The sequence below is a fragment of the Anabas testudineus genome, chromosome 10, assembly GCF_900324465.2.
Source record: "Anabas testudineus chromosome 10, fAnaTes1.2, whole genome shotgun sequence".
Lineage (NCBI taxonomy): Eukaryota > Metazoa > Chordata > Actinopteri > Anabantiformes > Anabantidae > Anabas > Anabas testudineus.
The window spans coordinates 15,862,103-15,881,879 of record NC_046619.1 but is presented as its reverse complement, the minus strand read 5'-3'; the positions used below and the strand labels follow the sequence as shown (position 1 = coordinate 15,881,879).

Below are 19,777 nucleotides of genomic sequence, written 5' to 3'. Positions count from 1 at the left end.
GGCCTTATAATGAAAACCAAAAGCTAAGAAAAACAAAGCTAAGACTGGATTATCTTTTTTTTAGCAAACTACATCACCCTCATGACTGTATGTCAAATACGAAACTGTAGGCACGAGAAGCTTATCTTATTTTAGCACAAGACTGGAAGCAAGGGGAAATGTGAAATGAGCATCACAGAACTTCACTCACATCTTGAATCATTATAATAATAATAATAAATTATACATTTTATTTATGTGCCTTTCTAAGCACTCAAGGTCATGCAAACAATGAACATCAATAATTGCTTCTTGCCACAAAAACTTAATACTGAATTGTATCAATCGTCGTGTAGAAGATACAAAATGAAGATGAATAATCATAATTCAAGTATTATTACAATAATATTAGAGTTTCCATTCACAATCTAAAACAAACTATGTTCATTTCAGGGGAACAATTTAGAAGTTTCAGAAGCCTTTTATACCCGTTTCCCTCTTGCTGTTAGTATTTGCGCTAAGCTAAACACAAGCACAGAGCTAAATTTTCATCCAACTCGCCTTTGATGGTTCAGAGAAAAGCTTCTAAAGAAGTATTTTAAGTAAACAGTATGTTCATGCTCCTGTGTGTGTGTGTGTGTGTGTGTGTGTGTGTGTGTGTGTGTGTGTGTGTGTGTGTGTGTGTGTGTGTGTGTGTGCATGCACTATACTGTACATGTTGACACATTAAAGGTCTTTACAGCTTACTTTGATGTTACAGTCATGAACTACATAAAGGGAACTCGGATCCTGCTGTGCTCTGTAACGGAGTTGTCAACGCATTATTAAAACACAAAGACTAGAACCAATCTTTCTCTTCACAAGTATAGATACACGGCCTCCTCAGTAGCTCCCCCTACAACTGAACTGAGAACAGCTCTCAAATCGAGAACAGGTACAGGAAAGTAATCTTGAACTAAGGAGGTTACTGGAGAAAGCACTGCACTTGGAGCAGTCTGACAGAGGCCAAGTGCTATTTATTCATTAACTTGGCTGCCTGAGCTGTGGTATGTCAAACGGTGAACGTGAGGGGAAAGTCAAAACTGATGTCCCATTGTGCTCCACAGCCAGACACTGACTGCACCCTGAATGTTGTTTTCGGATGCCATAAAAGAGCACAAAGAGGCGGGTGAAGTCGTTATCAATTTGCTTGAAAGGCAATCATAACTATTATCATTAGTAGTGTTTTCATCCTCTGCGCTCAGCCCAGAGTAGATATCTAATCTATTCCCTGGCACACATTCTTATCTTTCCAACTTGACCTGGTATCACTCAAGCAAAGAAATGGTTTCCCGCCTCCTTGGAAACCAGATATGGGTGTGCATATTATCCCTGGGTCCCCTCTCAAAAGCCCTAATCCCAGGAAAACAAACCTGAGTGAAACAGGCCCACCTGAATTGCTTTCAGGAAAACCAGATAATCAAAATGCAAAACAGCCTTTGATAGAAAAATGAGCCGACTTCTAACAACAAATCCCCTACACCTAACATCAGCAAATTCTCCTCTTGAACTTTTATTTGTATGCTGTGTTTGGGTTTTTAATGTAATCACACTGCACACGGAGCTCCATCAGTGAGCTATTCTGATTTACGTCAGCCTGAATCAGACTGACTGCTTTAGAGCTTTACAGACATCATGAATGAGAAAAGGAGCCACACACTGAACACATTAGGGGTCCCACCATCTCCTCAGACAGGAGGACAATAGGTCGGGTAGTGGAGATAAAGGAGGGGATAACAGGGGTGAAGGAATGGTTGACGCTGATCGAGCAGAGAAAAAAGGGGAGAATGGGAGAAAAGAAAAGAGGCCCAAGACACTGGCCACACAGGGCAAAGGGAACGTGAGGGCTCTGAGAGGCCTACACTTGGTCATAGCCCATTAGGCTGGCTGGGTGAAAATGCTACAGCTCATTACATGCTCTGCCTCTGTTCTGTGGATGAACAATGCACAATTACGCTACCCTGCTGCTCCTCTAGCCGTACTGCTGCATGCCTCCGAGGCGGCCGATATTGCTGCTATAGTTGCTCGGCCGCCAACAGCCTCCGTGCTCATCAAACTTCCCATACGTACGTTCCCTTATGCAAATCCAGGTCTACGTCTTAGAAACAAAAGCGTCGTATGAATTTGCTGAAATGAAAAGAGGGAAGGGACAGGAAAGGCTGCTCCGCGGCTGGAACAAGCAAAACAAAGGTATAATGCAGCATTTGTGTTTAATACAATGCCGGTTGCTCCCTTTTGTTTGCTCTGCCTTCTATAAATTCTTCTCCTCTTTACTTTAAAAAGGTACGTGCAACAAAGGGATAATTCTATTGTTTCCAGCAGAATTAAGTTTCACTCAGTATTATAATTATTGTAAAGCCAGGTGCAATGCTAACAAACATATCAAGGTGGTAAAATTAAAATGTTAAAGTGCGAGCAGATGCCACTGAAAGTGCAGTAACTATATCTGCAATGCAGTGAGTAACCAAACTCACGATTCATCCATCCACCAGCAAATTGGTTCACTTCAAGTCTTCCTCCTTTCCCCTCTACAATTATGCATGCAGAAGTTGACATTTAATCTGATGGGGGAAATGCTAACTAACATCCTTCTGCTCCCTCTTTGTTTTAGGCAAAAAACAGGACACTTGGAAAGGTCATTCTTCCCGGGTGTCAGTGCAGGCTGCTTGGAAAAGTTTTTGTTCACAGCGAGTATTGTTATGTTTCACAGAATCCCTCCCCCATTTCCCTGTCACTCAAAAAGCACAGCATCAGCACTCAGGCAAAAAGCCCTGGGAACGCTCGTAACAATACAGCAACAAGTCTAGTAACCCGGGGTTCAACTAAGACACAAGGACAAAAAAAGTCGAATATCTATACGTTTTAATTAATACATTAAACTGTTTTTCAGTGCATTCAGATCATTAAGGCCATTACTAGGTAATTACACCTTTTTTTCAGATGGAGCCCCATGTTATTTTTTCAACACATTTTAAATGAGTGCTTTCTTGCACATGTCAATACACGAGGCCTGATTTACTCAAAAAATGCCTATGCACTCTTGAAGAGTGAGAACTGTATGTTTCGTTGAAGAGTGTTCATCTAAGAAAAACAAATGCAGACATCGTGAAGGTGGCTGTGTTTGAATGAGGTCTTTGTGTGTTTCACTGTTGAAAAAAAAAAAAAAAAGCAGTTGGAAAAAAAGACCACTGTTTCTCAGAATGAATGAATCATGTACCAACTCAGGGTTTTTGGCCACAACATTGGTTATGACAACATTGGAGTCACCAATGAGCTGCATAGTCGAAGAATGTGTGTGCTTACAATTCCTGTACACATCCTTAGTGTTTGCAGGGGGGGGGACAAGTTGCACATGTGAAGAGTCAGTCGCTTCTTAAACTCTCAGGAATCCAGCAACCACATAAAAGCCCCATCTGGGCACATGCAGTGCGTCCTGAGTATGTGGAAAATGTAGGTAATGGCCCATTCTCCACAACAAGGGATTCAGGACTTGAGACAAACAAATGTGAAAACCTACTTTGGGTGACCACAGCACCAACAGCTACAGTATGATGGTATGACCCAAACATGAGGTCACGCAGAGATCATGCCAGAACTCCTTTCTTCCATCATTCTGTCAAATATATTATTATTAAAATATATTCTTTTATTTCTCCTATGCCTCCTCTTCACCCAAGTAACAGTTTTTTTTTGTGTGATATCCAGTTTGCATGTGTTTTTGTACATACAAACCTTAAGTAAATCAGGTCCATAGCGTACAACTGCGCCTGTTTCAATATTCCTGAGCCAGAGGGTCGTAGGTGGGTACATTTCTCTTGACATACGCTGGACACGACAGAGCAAATAGTGTTGTGAGCTTCCACTGCACATAGATTTCACTCCTGGCCATAACAAGTCTTATCATTTGTGTTTTTTTTAAATATGTAGGCTGACCTTTTCTATCCTATATTAATGTGACTAGAGGCATTTTCCACCATGGGCTGCAAAATCTGCATTAATGAGAGATGGGGTTATTTCTATAATTCACCCAGAGCCTTCCCTTGTCATAAGTTTTCCCTCACACTTGTTTTGTTTTACAAGTTTTTTATTAAAACTCCACCTTTGTTTTGCAGTACACTAAACACTGCAGGAGCCTGACTAAGGGACTTTGCATGAAAATGTGTGAAAGGCAGTATATGATTGCTTCAAAATGTCTTCCTCAACGTTTCCCCCAACAGGATTTCCATAAAAGAAAACACAATGAGGCATATTTGTGTCAGAGAGTTCAATTTGAGAAATGAAAAAACAACGCCACAGGAAACTCATTTAACTAGGTAATTACGTCCACGCAGGATTGCTTGCAAGGCTTAACAAGGTGCGTAATGATGTTGCCTTCCCCAGCGATAAACATCATCACTATGTCCATTTCCTTCACTCCATTTAGCCTTCTCTCATTTATGGGTGGCCCCATCAACCTATAGGCCAAATGCAGTTATACCTAGTTTTTGCATTTAGGTGTGTGACCATTAGCAACGCTTTCACACACACTACTAATGCCACTACCTGACTATTTTTAGCTTCAAAAAAGTGAATTCTTTCCCTTTGTTTTTAAAGTAATTTAGTTTCCTGAGTAAAATTACCTCAGACGATGAATAAGTGATTAAGTAGATTAGCACCATATGATTTAGCTTTTTTGTTTGGGTGTAATTGTGGGCTCGTGTCTGCCCAAAGATGCATAAAGTCTCGTTAAAATGTTTTCTGAAGCTCTCAAGATGTTCAACCACTCTATGATTTTTTTCTTAGACATTCAAGATTTTAAGGAAATTCCATAGAGGCTTGTGTAGTTTGTGCAATAAAATCTGTTCCTCATCCCAACAGCACATTTTACAGAGAAAAATACCATGTTTCAGGCAGAGGCAATACAGGTTGAGGAAAATCATTGGCATTCTATAAATAGATCTCTCTCGCCTCTTCTCCCCCTCTCTGCTGCTTCTCGTTTTACTGGGCCTTGCCATTTCTCTACAATATTACTCCCTCCGAATGCACCGTACCAGTCACATGTGGTTAAGGACACATACTGAGACATGTGTACATCAGGCGCCGTCACTCATGTGTTTTGACTCTTAAGCTCTTTTGGCTGGGTGCTCTGATCCCGACGAGTGGGTGGCAACCCGGCGGGCCTGGATGCTTGCAACTGGCTGCCTGGGGTTGTTATGTCAATTCGCTGTACCTCTGCAACATTGAGAATGACGTGCAGTGATGGGGTGTTGCGGGTTGGGGTCAAGGCTATAAAAACCCAACCGAGTGTAAAACTAGCGCTGGTTGTGCATGAAGTGAAAACCATCTTGTTGAGTAATGTCACTAAATCACCCCACAGCTTCAACAGTTCTGTGTGTTAAACACGATGGGAGGAGCCAGCTGAGGAATGTAATAACGGCACACTGAGTACATCACTGTCACCCTGTTAATTTATTTCTGACAGACAAGGCTTTATTTCACCTTACAAACACTGACACTTGAAAAGCAGAGCATTTCTGAAGTCTCTGCCTTACAAATAACCTCTCTAAATAATTAACAGGTTCAACTGCCACTCAATCAGCGCACATTTGAAGCTTTTGGAGATGAAACGACTCATTCTAAGATCCTTTGAAAGGTGGAGACTTTAAAGCGTGATACATACACCTCCCAATCTTCCAAGACATCAAAAATATATATTAACGACTGACTTCTTCAGGATCAGTTACATATCTCTTCCCTTGCTGCAAAATATCAGCATATCTTTAAATCTGTTGTTGTTTATTTCCCACAGTAATGGGGTAATATTTTTTAATGGGGACTGGTTTTGACCTCTCTGAAAGCCTGTTTATCTTTTCATGACTTTCCCATAATTCCAATGTTCACTCAGTTTTAAACACGCAGATCAAGACTGGGGACATTTATCCTTTAGTTTTGCTAAATATGCCACACTCATTCACCTCTATCACTTCTCTTCAGAGTGCCATTGAAAACAGTGAATACAAAGCTGTCAGGGGAAAATGAATAACAGGGAATGGACGTTTTCAGAAAGTAGCATCAGACAGTCTTCACTTACAGTAATTTGTTGCATTCAGCAACAACATGAGAGCCGAGATGAGACAAGTGACAGAGTTTTACTTCCACTTTCTGCTTCTCTGCTTCTCATGTTGTCCTCCTAATTACACATTCAACCAATAGTTGATGCTTTCTGCCAATCACAGCTTGTTCAAGTCAACAAACAGACCAAAGCTAAATGATTCTTTCAGATACAGTCTGTAACAATAAGCTGAAAATACATCTAGAATTCCCACGCTAACTCTTCACCATCCTCTAGAGTGAAAAAGACCTTGAGAGTATTAATACATTTCTTACTGGAAATTTAAAAGTTAAAAATGTTGAAAAAAAATATTCTATAAAAAGAGACAAAACAGGAACTGCAGTAAATATGTACATTTTTCATTAGCACCACAGCGCTACACTAAACACATCATATCATATCGAATCATATTAGCAGCATTTATTGCTAACCATATCTCAAACACCAGGGATTCATGACAACAGCAAAACAACATTAAATAAAGTGCTTTAAATGCAATATCACAATGTTTGATTATCAAAAATGTTGGATTATGCTTCTCATTTATGATGTTGGTCATAATGATGTAAATGATAATGTCACAGCCCATATTTCAAATAAATGTGTCGCTCAATAAGAATTATGTGTGTGTGTAGGTATTCATGAGTATGTATGTGTGTACGGGGGGGGGGGGGGGTGATTGGCACTTTCAACAGATGTGTAGTATGCGCTGACAGCGTGACATCTACTTTGCATGCTCAATATGACACGTCTGAATGCTCCCATGCATATTGTCCTGATGTGAAGTGATAGCGAGGGACGCGCAGCCTCGCTGGAACCACTCCCTGTTGTCTCTCCTACATCAATATCAACACATCTCCCTTACTAACAGGAGAAAACAGCAAAAGCGGCGCACTGAGATGCCCTGACAGCTTTATTTTCCAATTTCTATTTTCTCATTAATGCTGCTTTTTGATTAACTGAATGAAGGAGCTGGTTGACCAAAAAGAAACTGTACGTCTATTTCTCTTTTGTCAGAAACTGAAACTGACACTGTGGCATGCACCACAATACAGTATTGCTGAGACCCCGTGTTGTTGCAGTATCCTTAAGAAAGAGAATGATTGCATTGATTCTCTATAAACTAAAACTTATGAAGTGCACTGTGCACTGCATGCAGGACATTTAACACCACACAGTTTTTTGTAATTCATTTATTACCCCTTTCTGATTCATTTATCGACTGTGTAAAAGACAAATCTGCTATGTCCGTACCTGAATAAGGGTAATCGATAAAGTAAGATAACTTATTTTCATGCTGCGCTCATTATCTGAAATCACAGGTGTGAGAAGCCTTAGCACACATTACAAATTCAAAAACACATTCTAGCCAAAGGCCATTCCTTTACTGTATAATTGTCTCCCCCACCAAGTGATTCACTATAATTAAGCCATAGAAGACAGCTCTATTCTCCTGTGAGCGTTCATATTAGTGCTACCACAGGCAGGTCTAACAAACATCTCACAGCTGATGCTTCTCCAAACAATGGACAGCGATGTTCAGGGAGGTATATAGTGCTACTCATTCTCACAAGGGAGAATACAATATACACAATGCAATAGCAGGTATGAGGCCTTTGGGGAGACCTGTCACTGTTATCTTGGTCTGCAGTGTGTGTTTGTGTGTGTGTGCCAATGGGCTACGTGTAAAGCAGGAAAAGCTCAACTCCAGCTGCTCTGACATAAGCAGGATGCTCACTGCCCCACATAAACTAACAATGGAGGAGAACTTTGCATCGATCAAATACATGAATTACAAATAGGCATCATATCCTCTTTCCCTCCATTAGAAAACCAAATCTGACCTCCAATCCACATTCAGATGGCTATGATAATTTTAAACTCCATGTTTGAAAAAATAAACAAACACTGAGACGTCATTGTGCCCCGGTGTAAAAACAAAAAGCTCTTCCGTCGGGGATAAATGAATCATAGATAATTATGAGGTTGCCCTCAGGATGAAAACAATTTTTTGGGACAAAGCAGCCTCAGTAATCACAACAGTGCAGCCACTCGTGTGTCCTAGCCAGTCAATGGGAGAGGGGTTGAGGACTTGTGGAGTCAAGTGGTTTCAAGCCCAAGCTTGTTCATTGTAACAAAGCAATTATCAGTCATTTCACTGCTGTTTGTTTGTGCTATAAATGGTATTGTAATTATACTAAAACATTTTTTATTTAAGAGCAACATTTGAACATACTGTAGAGCCGCCGTCTCTGGCAAATGTCACAATGAGGAGGAAAGAACGCGGTGTCAGTGCACAACCGTTGTAATGCTGGGGTTACTCTGCTGGAGAGTCACGTGCGATCTCACTACCGCTATTTCTTTTCCTTAGTCATTCACGCACACACACACACACACACACACCCACCCACACAAACACACACACATACACTCTTTCTTTTCTTAGTCCAGGGAAAATATGCAAAGGCTGGGTCAAAGAGATGTTTGTCAACATCATGTGCAAGGCGGAGAGTGATGGAAGCTGCATGCTAAGCAGTCCCCAGCCTCTATCAAGTCCATCAACTGCCTCTAAGAAAATGAGAAAACGTAGTCAGGGCGCAGACACCTGGCACTAAGACCCATTCACCGTCGCTCACTTCTTGCCTCCTTATCGCTCTATCAAGACAACTCCGAGCTTTGCATGTGAAATCATCAAAATCAATCTTTGGCGCTGTTTTTTTTTTTTTTTTTTTCCTCCCTCTCCACTTTTTCATTAGCTGAAACAAATAAAGGCTCCACTAATCCTGCGGCAAATGTGCTTTTATTGGATGGTTAAACCACAGAGACAGGATGCTGCTCAAGCTTTTTTTTTTTTTTTTTTTTTTGCAAAAGGTAGCTGATTTTTCTCCTGAAGCCAGAACCACATTTTCTGGCTGAGGAAAGGTTGGTGGTGACCTGCATAGCACTACCTACTAGCAAATACAATCACAGCATACGGGTCACTGCATGTACCTGCTGAATCCCCTACGTCTGCCTCCGCTGACCAGATAACACCACAGGACAACCCCCCTACATCATTTCTCATTCCTTCCATCTGTTTTATTCACACACACACTCTGTCAGAACCAGCTCAGGCAGGCTCAGTAAATCAGCATGCCTGTAAGTAGGTCTCATTGACCCCTCCGGATCCATTGGTGCCTGGATCTCTCTGGATCATCCAGTCAATACATCAATATCCATCTTGTGTTTCTTGTTTTAAGACCCCTGCTCCCAACCCTATACCCCCACCTTCTGCTGGCTGAATGTCAAACTGAGATTGGAGTCATCAATTACAAGTGTGGGTATATGTGTGTGTGGAGCTGGAGCTTATTTGCTGCTGTCTACAGGAGTGAACATGACACACATTCCTATAAAACACACACACACACTGATGCACATTTCCCTCCTCTCGCTCCCTTACATACACACACACACAAACATAAATGTCCCTTTCTCCCATGGGATCAAGAAGAAGTGGGTCATGAACGGAGAGGAGGGGGGGAAGTTGCCCAAAGAATCCAATAGACCAGTTCATACATACAAAAATCTATAAACTAAAGATCAGCTGGTCTGCATACACTCTGTCAGCTTGAATAGTCTTTCAAGTCAGACCTTCACTGCTCTGCTGAAGCCATGCGTGGTATGTCAGGGAAATTCAGTGTCTGGCTGTGCAGAGCAGCTATGCAGCAACACTGCAGCCAAATTGTTAACACACAGATAAAGCATTTAAGCAATGATTATTCTTTCAGATAGCGCCTGAAATGACATGTGGTGGAGCTGATTAGCTGGGTCAATACAACTGGCAGGTGCTCAAACTCCTGTTCTTTTTGTAATAGCTCAGCACACACTAATAAAAAAAGAAAACAAGTGGAGTAAGAGAGGCCAAATAATCCACTTTGTCAGGCCTCCAAATTCTGCTTGGCAAAGCGCTTTCAGTCACAGGTCAGCTTCAATATCTCGGCACCTTGAAATCCCTCGAAGGGCTCCACTCACATCGACTGACATAATGTCACATGTGCCATTTCAAATACCTCGGCTTTCCATCAGTAGGAGACATTTCAGTGACACTATAATCTGAAGTATGATGGAATACTAAATATCACTAGACCTTGAGATGTGTTGAAAGGTAGTGTATAGCATCTCTACTTCTCAACGTACAAATTCAGCACGATCAGTGAGATTTGTGAATAATTAATGAAAAAGGAAATCAAACAAAGATGACTACTTACTTTCTGGGAATCGATTGAATTGATTTGAAAACCAAACCTCCCCTTTTCTTCTACCCAAAGCACCCCAGTCAAGGATTTGAGGACAGAGCACAGTGGATTTTATCTCACCTCTGGCAGCGGCATGCCGTTGATGATGAGGTCTGGCTGCTGGTGGCCCTGCCCAGTGAACGGATGCTGATAGCCATGGTTTGGAGCTGCATTTCGTGAGTTCTGGTTTTCCACGTTGAGGAAGGTGCTCTCGGAGCGCCTGCAGCCCAGCGGCAGGCTCTGCTGGTGGTAGTCGAAGTAGTTGAGCGAAGAGGTGAGAGATGAGCAACTCACCACATTCATCTTGTCTGTCTCCTCCACGTCTCGTGGAACCAGGCGGATGTCGTTCTTGCTCAGCTTCTTCTTCTTGCTGGACTTCTTCTGGTTGCCATATGAGTACTCCGCCACCCTGCGCAAGTAGAAGAAACTGAACAGACTCAATAAAGCAGTGTTCTGCCTTCCCCTCCCTTGTCCACACGGTCAAAAAGACGGCCCGCCATGCCAGCCAGGGCGCTGCTCGACCGTGGGTGCCAGACAAAGGCTCATTGCCCGTGTCCAGGGGTGGGACAGCACACTTAAGTGACTCCCCACTCCTGGCTTACAATGGAGCTGTCATCCCTTGTTTGTTTGCATTTGCATGCTCAACAATTGACATGTCACAAACACGCAGACTTATGCAAACATGCCAAAACCACAGAAGCAAGGCAAAAGAACACACTGGTACTGAGCAGCACTACCGGTATATGCAATTATATTCAAAGCACACACACACCACACACTAATTCCATTTTTTTCTTTCATTATCAAGCAGGCCCACTAGCAAAAAATAGTGCAGGAGAACTGCAGATTCAAATTCATTTAGCTGCTCTCAGTGGCTGCTGCAAACTTGAACTGAGTATTTTGACTTTAATAAGAGTAAATGAGCAACAGAGCCATGTTTTATCAAAGCATCTTCAGACTGGGGGAAATATCCATTCTTTGCACAGCCTTGCAGTTTTCCAGAGAACAGATGCTGTTTGCTACAGTGATGACTACAAACTACATTAGACATATTCCATATAATTTGTGATGATTTTTAGCATCTGCATTGCCATCAAACGCTGAAGGAGCCCATTTTTAACCTTACAGCACAGAGCATGTGGTTTATTTCACATTACAGCCCACAACTAAAACTATAGTTACCCATAAAATTACAATATCTGGAGTGCCTCTGTTCCTGTTCTCGTCTCGTCTGCAATGTCTCTCCTATGCCAGCCTCCACTGGCCTCTGTGCCTCACTAAAAAGCAGCTCTAATCCTCTCCCGCTTCTAAAAATCACACTGGCTAAGAAGCACCATTGTAGTTTGTCTTTTTCATTTTTCTTTTAGATTGCATCTTGAAAACAGCACCCGCCCCCATTCTGTTCCCCCTTGATTCGGAGGAAAGAAAATGGGCAGCTGCAAGGGTAGAAAATACTCCATCTCTTTTGATTTTGATTTATCATTTTAACATGTTGTCTCGCTTCTCTGTGCCCAAATTGAAATCTGGGAGGGGAAATCTTCAGAGTCAGACCGACTGACAGAGGACAAGCAATAAATTGGAGATAACTGCTCCTCATATTTGAGGTGACGACTGAGAAGCAGAACACATCAGTGCTGATTAAAGCACCCAGCAGGGAGAGTGGCTCTCACTAGGAAAGTGAAGTATGAGAGCAGGTTGGGATTTTGAATTTGTTGTAATTGCTGTCTATCACTAATTCCTCTCTGAATGAAACAGGTAACTGGCATTACAAATATAATATTGCATGGTAGCTGTGATTACGCCTGTATATCGTCACACTGGTTCACAGTTAAGTTTCGTTTTTTCAAACCAGGCTTGAATAAAAACACATTTAGTCTCGTTTAAGTATTTGCTGAGAGGACAAGTGAGTTCTCTCTGTTAACAATCAAGAGGCTGGGTCACACTTGAAACTGGAGTATTTATGCTTTGTGACAGGATTTTCCTCAAAGCTACTAAAAAGACAACAAGAATTAATTTCAATATCCAAGCAAAGCACTTCAAGCCAGTGATTATTTTAACCCAACATTACAAGAGCAACAAAAACTATTTCTAATCTATACTGAGAAAAAGAAATCAGAGGGTTTTAGAATATTTATTTCATAATTTTGCTTTTATAAAATGAACTAACTTAACTTGTTTGGAGCAAAATATGATTATAGCTTCAGGTTAAATTCTCAAATCCAATCTATATGTAAATTTATAGTTGTAATGTGGCACAGGGAAATCAAAGTGAGCTCTGATGTTGAGATTGATGAACAAAACTGAAAAATAATAATCTGCTCCTTTCCAGGAAACTGTCTAAATAGTTCATGAATAGGATGTGATTTAAGGAGAATTAAAAGTGTAACATTACATGTTCTTATAGTTGCAGTTGTTATAGTACTCCTTGGATCAAAAGAAAAACGAGGTCAATCTAAATGATCCTGGAGGACTGTCCATAATCACAGCAGATTAGAGCTGATAACAGCCAATCAGTCACGGTGAACGTTAAATAATAAATGTCTGGGACTGCTATTGAACCAGTGGGGCGTTAATTGTCCAGCAACACACAGAAAATTGAACATGACAGTAGAACCGTCATATTTATGAGTCAATTGGTTACAATAGAAAGATTAAATCAATCAGTCACGTCCTGCCAGCTCTGAGCACTGAGACCTCATCACAATGTTTCTGAGTTAAAGCAGCTTTTTTTTTTTTTAGATCCTCACTTTCAGCTGTGGGGGAAAAAAAAGAAATCTGCAGTCCTCAACACTGGGGCCTCTACATGCTGCATGACAAAAGCAAAGCACTGACAACTCGCAGTTTCAGGCACGATCGTGGACGCACGCACGGGCGCACGCTCTCTCGCCCATATGCGCACCAACGCAAACACACACACACACACACACACGCACACACACATAACACAGGCGTGCCCGCGATGAAGTCAGTACCTGCAGTTGTATGTCCGGATTTCCTTGTTGTCCCTCTTGCACTTGACCGCCACAAAAATCATAGTGACAAACAGGATGGCTGCGATAGAGCCCAGGGCGATGATGAAGATGAGAGACAGGTTGACAGGTCCAATAGGCTCCTGCGCGTTCAGGTCTGGTGAGAGGTAGACTACAATGTAGGCCGAGGCGGAGAGGGAGGGCTTGCCGTGGTCCCTCGCCACCACCGTGATCTCGTAGGTGGATTTGGCGTTTTCTCCAAACATCCTGGTGGAGCGCACCTCTCCGTTCACCTGGTCGATTTCAAAGAAAGCCCTGTCCCCCTCTGAGATGGTGTAGGTCAGCCGCCCGTTCTCCCCCTCATCATAGTCGTCTGCTTTAACCTGGGTCACCATGTAACCCACCCCAGCGTTTCTTGGGATGGAGACCTCCGCTGTGCCATTAACCAGCGGAGGGTTTGTCATAACAGGTGTGTTGTCGTTGACGTCCAGAACCACAATACGCACCGTGGCGTTGCTTGATAAGGAGGGATTACCATTGTCTCTGGCCAAAACGTTGAAATCAAAAGTCCTGGTGTATTCGTGGTCGAATGATCTCATAGAGTAAATGCGGCCTGATGGGTTTATACTGACATATGTGTTTACATCCATGTGTTTAATCTCACCAGGGACTATGGAGTATGAAACTGTGCCATTCATCCCCAGGTCCGGGTCTTCTGCAGATACTGCTAGCAGACAAGAACCGGGGAGGTTGTTTTCCATCACCATCTCTTGATAGTGTGGTTTGAGGAAGTGGGGAGGGTTGTCATTTTCATCAGTGACTTTGACTACCAGAGATTTGGTGGCGCGTAAAGGAGGGATGCCACTATCCTCCGCTTGGATAGTCAGGTGGTACGTGTCCTTCTGCTCTCTGTCCAGCCTGGCATCAACAAGTATAGTGGAGAAGCTTTCATATTCTTGCAGTCTGAACGGAACATTACCCTGCAGCCTGCACTGCACCTTCCCGTTCGCTCCAGAATCCTTATCTGACACCCTGACTAGCGCAATGACATATCCACGCTGCGCGTTTTCACTAACTTCCACCATCTCTGTGTTCAGTGAGAGCAAACTGATGACAGGTGGGTTGTCGTTCGTATCCATCACATTCACTGTGACTTTGCAGTGAGCTGGGATGGAGTTGGGACCCAGATCTTTGGCCTGCACGTCAATCTCGTATATTTGCGTTGTTTCATAATCCAAAACACCGTTGACAGTGATGATCCCGGTTCTGGGGTCAATTTTGAACGCATCCCTCGTTTTCTCGGTGACGTAACTGTTGAACGAGTACACAACCTCTCCATTAGTCCCCTCGTCAGGATCCGTTGCATTCAGGTCTATGACTAGTGTATTGATGGGGGAGTTCTCCATCACATTTACTGTATACACTGGCTCATCAAAAACAGGGTTGTTGTCGTTTGAATCAATTACCTTTATATTTAACTGGACCGCACCTATCTTTGGAGGGTCTCCTCCATCTTCTGCGCTTATTTCGTATGTATAGTGGGACTGGGTCTCCCTGTCTAAGGATTTTTGCACAACGAGCTCAGCAATTTTGGACCCATCCCCTCTGGTCTTTATTTCCAGTCCGAAAAGCTCGTTTGGGGTTATGGAATACGACTGCACGCCAAAGATACCGGAGTCCGGATCGCTTGCCCCCTCTAGGGGAAACCTGGTACCAGGGGAGGCATTCTCAGAAATTTCAATGTCAATGTGGCTCGTTGGGAATCTGGGTGCGTTATCGTTCAAATCCTCAATTTCAACTTTGATGACACAGATCTCCATAGAGTTTGACATCACTTCTAGTGAAATAATGCACTTTGGGTTCTGGCGACAAACTACGTCCCGATCTATTTTCATTTGGGTTGTAAGGATTCCGGCTGGACTGAGTTCCACCCATCGCGGTTCTGAATTGGAAATAACCCTCAAGTATGGGGGCTGCGGTGCAATCTGAAATCCTTGCTTTAGTGCGTCCTTTGTCACATTTCCAATCACTGACCCGGGCTTCATCTCCTCGTTTATTCCATACTTTAGGTTGATAACAGCCTCGGCCCCAACACAAAATAGGAAGAGCACAGCAATTATTTGTATTAATTCCATCTCCTTGGTTTGCATTGTACCTGTTGAGTTTTTTTTTTCCTCTGCCTAATAAAGAGCTTGATAATTACGCACAAGAATACTCGTCAGAGAAAGAAGCAGAAATGTTCCAAATGAATCATCTCATTGAAATGTCCAGAAAAGTGTTTGGATGACGAACAGCTCTTGTATATGCAAATTATATCATGGTGTGAAAGCTCTAATTCTAACAAGTGCCTTAGCCTATTTTACTCTTCTCAGGCACAGCACATCCTCCGGTCTACTGCAGCGGGAGAAACATTGGGGAGGACAGATCATTGAAAACATGCTGAATTCTCTCACAACAGTGAGTTAGCCGTGTAAATCCTGTGCAGCTCTTATCAAGCGGCAAACTGGTCTTACACATGAGTCATTTGGTGAACTGTCCGTGGAGAAAACGCTCGGACTGCATAGACACAAAATGACAAAGTGAGCAAGTCCACAAAAAATGTAAATCTTCCGTGAGGATGAAGTAAGAAAGCTTCAAGGTTCCGGGTTAAATTCTCCGCCTTGATGCCACCAAATATTTAAGTCGCATTCTGTGGATGAATATGTTGCTCTGGTGGAGAAATTAAAAGCAATGATAGAATTTCCTCTTCATCCGGTGGCTCTAGGTTTTCAAACTGCACATGTGATAAAAATGTAAAAGGATCTGCAGTCACAAAATTATTCAACAGCTTAAGTCCGGATATCTTTCTTTCTTTCTTTGCCTAAAGAACAAGGGTGCAATTGAAGGAATGTCTCATCACATCACTGAAGTCCCGATTACCTTTTTGTCTCCAGCAGGTTTAGTCTTTCATCCCCTCCGCAAGTGTCGAAGCTTTAACTTAGTAATTAATTTCCTGGTATCTCACATGGAAAAGGCTGAACGTATCCCGACGTTTAGTCCATGCAACACCAAAAAAAATCCGATGTAAATGTAGCCAAACAGCAGCAGGAGGAAACGATGGAGGAGCCTACTGTATGTACAGAACACATTTCATGGTATGCTGCAGCAAAGTACAAGCACAGTAGCCTAGATCCAGCCTGGTGGAGGCAGAAAAAAGAATCACCACTCGTTGCCAGTAGGGTGTCTAGTTGACTCCAACGAGCGCTCCTCTCGCTTCACTGGTGCACACTGGCGGACGCGCAGCTCCGAGCCGAGCGCTTAGTCTCAGGACCCGCAATCCCCTCAGCCAATCAGGGGTTACACAGGAGGGCTGGGGCTGCTGGTGGGTGGGGCAAAGTACAGCAATGAAACACAGCCAACTACCTGTTCTCCTACAGATGGACGACTCAACGAGCAATTACAGCGTACAAGTCGAAACACGAGGCTGTGTATTAGTTGATCGTTAGAACTGCGGTTCCCAAACCGAGGTCCGGGGACCCGAGGGGGGTCTCTGACAGGGTTCCCATGAGTGTCACAGGAAAAAAAAAAAAAAGAAAAAAGAGTAACAGCATAATTTCCCTCAGCAGTCAGAGAAGAGATGCTGTGGATAACTTTGCACAGATTCGTCCTTGCTCGTCTCCTCTGCTCCAGCGGACGCATGCATCCATCCCTACTGTAAAACAGATCGTGTCAGAGGGGATCGTGAGTGTGATCTGTGCACGTACGCGGCTCTGTTTGAGCACTGGTGACACGTCTAAGTTTGGCAACCTGCGCGCCGGGGCAGACCACATCACTACAGAGCCACACACTGCATGCTTTAAAGTTGAACGTGAGCCTGTTGATCTATGGCGCTGTTGCAACTGTGCGCATTGTGTTTCCTCATCTGCAGCTGCTCTAATGTGTCTTTCTCGCTTTTCATGTGCTCTAGGTTTAAACTGGGAGCAACAACCAGGCACAACGGTGAAGCAATTCCCACTAATGAACAAACATTATAGATTATGGTTTCTATGCAGTGCAACAGGCTGCTAGGAAATCTTGCCATAGGCAAAATCAATACACCACAACCAGCCGGCGCAGTTTTTTTCTGCCTTGCATGCCACGAAAATAGAAATCCTAAAGGTTTTCCGACTAAATGTTGCCCCTGAGGCCCCTTATCAGTTACATAAGCCACAGCGCAATGGGGCAAATGGAGTTAAAGTATATTATATGTTGTTTAAAACTAAATGTGCTCCAACATCGCAGCCATTAGTTTCATACCTGATGATGAAGGCCACTGAGCTCAGCTGTACCTTTAATCCTCCTGAATAAACGCCTCACCAGCAGACGTCACACCAGCCTATAATGAAGTGTGTTTAATAATAGAGATTTTTTTTTTTTTTTTACCCGTGAAAAATAATAAGCTGCCTTCTCCGTTATTAAATCGTGTGTTTGTCTGCTGCGGAGCCCCATATTTACAAAGGTTAATAATTAATAATGAGGTGGGTGGACTATGACCTCCAGTCTGTCCCTGATCATCATAAGAAAAGCAACAACAAATCAGTTATTAGCTATTGCTCTGCGCGCCCCTGCTCCCTCGGCTCCGTGTAATTCAGGCCGACATCATGTTGTGGCTCAGTCTGACGCCAGCTACTCGCTCCTGAAGAAAACAGGGGGGGAATAAAGTTCCTCTGAGCATGTTGGAGACTCGTCACCCTCCCTGAAATCTCACTCTTTTCATTCACATAGAAGTGACTCTCTCCCTCTTTCTTTTTCTCTCTCTCACACACACACGCACACGCACGCACACGCACGCACACAGCCTCCTCCCGTGCAGCGCGTCTGCCCGCCTGTCTGCCTCTCACCAGCGCGCTCAGCCGCCATCACATCCTGTGGAGGGCAGGCCGATTTCAAAGTCACAAGGGTGACACCTAGCGTCCGCAGTCGCCATATCGGCCAGTTTTTACCCGCCCCCCCCATCCAAGACTGTTTTCACCCCGGTGGAAAACAACAGCGTGCCACAAGAATAACAATGAAACACGCTGGCAAATCAATTTCCTCTTTATACTGGAAAAGAAGTCGGCAGTTTGACCACAATTAAGATGCTGTTCAAGGGGTGAATGAGGTCTGAGCTATATCCAATCAATCAAAAAGCTGTGATTAGACTGTATATGGAAAGGAGAGGGAGGTCACTGTTGTGCACTACGGGCGTTTGATTTATTTATGCTTTAATTCATTAGAAAAAGGTAACCTGTGCCACTCTAATAAGCACCTGAGGTTCAGGAGTAGCAGCTTCACTGGGCTGACTTTACTGCACCAGATGGACACCGGTGACATAAAACTGTTCATATAGTCCACACTGTATGTATGTGAACACTTCTGTGACTCTAAAAATTCTGCTTACGAGAGCACAGCAGATAAATCCTCGAGCGTCTCCACTTACTCACCAGCATCTCTGAATGTACTGTTGTGAAACAGAAGGATGAAGTCACATTATGTCCCTTAAAAGAATCACTGATAATCGTGTGAACATGCTTTCCTCTCCTCTTACATGATGCAATTACATCTCGACAAAACAAGTATCAACAAAACAACTTGTTTGCTCGTCCATAGCACTTTCCCAAGACTCGCACAAGAGCGCGAGAAGAATCTTAAAGCTCATAAATTCTTAATGTCAGCCAGTTAAACAACCGCAGGCAATAGCAGGGGACTTTCTTTTCCTCGAGGCTTTCTGATGGCCGTGTGTACAACCCAGTGGATGGTACGTTTAGTATTCCTGAGATGACGTCACGGGGGCTTGCACTGTGTCTTCCATTACAGGAAGAACAGGTGACAGTCAATTAAATTGAACAATACACACCAAAATGTGCTTTTATTACTTAATGTGAACGTACATGAGACGTGAGTGCTTGTGAGGACAAATAGATATTTGTTATTTTGCGTTTGTGCCTATTCGCTGGACGACTCCTGTCATATCATATCATTTGAAGGTGTCACAACAGCAGGTTGGTTCATGAATCCCCAGCGTTGTGCCATCAACTCATCAGTGATGGACTTAAATCTCCATTAGCCTGAAAGTTTTGCTCCAGTTTGCACACTGAGGTTCTAAGAGGGTTACAAATGCTGCAGATGTGCTTCAGCCTGCAGTTGAGTACAGTGTGAAAAAAGGCAACAGCATTGCCTCGAGCTGCAGGGTTGATCATAAACTGTAGCACAGTAATTTAGCCACAATGCATTTCCTTCTCGCAGAGAGTGGTGGCATATTTCATTTATGAGTTACACTCTACCTCAATATACTTCCTGCTGTTGACATTCCTTTGTGTCGTTTACTGATTTTACCACGATGTTAAAATCCTTTGAGTTTCTGTCGTGAGTGGCGGCGCATTGACTTTTTAGCATCGATGTTTGTTTTCACCATCGTCATTTCGGTT

General features: G+C 43.1%; 1 protein-coding gene across 4 annotated transcripts in view; it reads right to left on the bottom strand.

Moving 5' to 3' along the window:
* The window catches only part of pcdh19 (protocadherin 19), a 54,552-nt gene extending 36,938 nt beyond the window's left edge, over positions 1-17,614 (bottom strand). Inside the window, exons 1-2 of one of the 4 annotated variants that reach the window (XM_026358118.1) lie at positions 13,356-17,614; positions 10,465-10,810 (exon numbers count right to left, since the gene is read on the bottom strand). In XM_026358118.1, the coding sequence (XP_026213903.1) occupies positions 10,465-10,810; positions 13,356-15,502 (2,493 nt within the window). In that variant the 5' untranslated portion in view covers positions 15,503-17,614. The remainder of the gene's footprint in view (positions 1-10,464; positions 10,811-13,355) is intronic. The other 3 variants (XM_026358120.1, XM_026358119.1, XM_026358121.1) reach the window with 3 other exon arrangements.
* Positions 17,615-19,777: the final 2,163 nt, after the last annotated feature.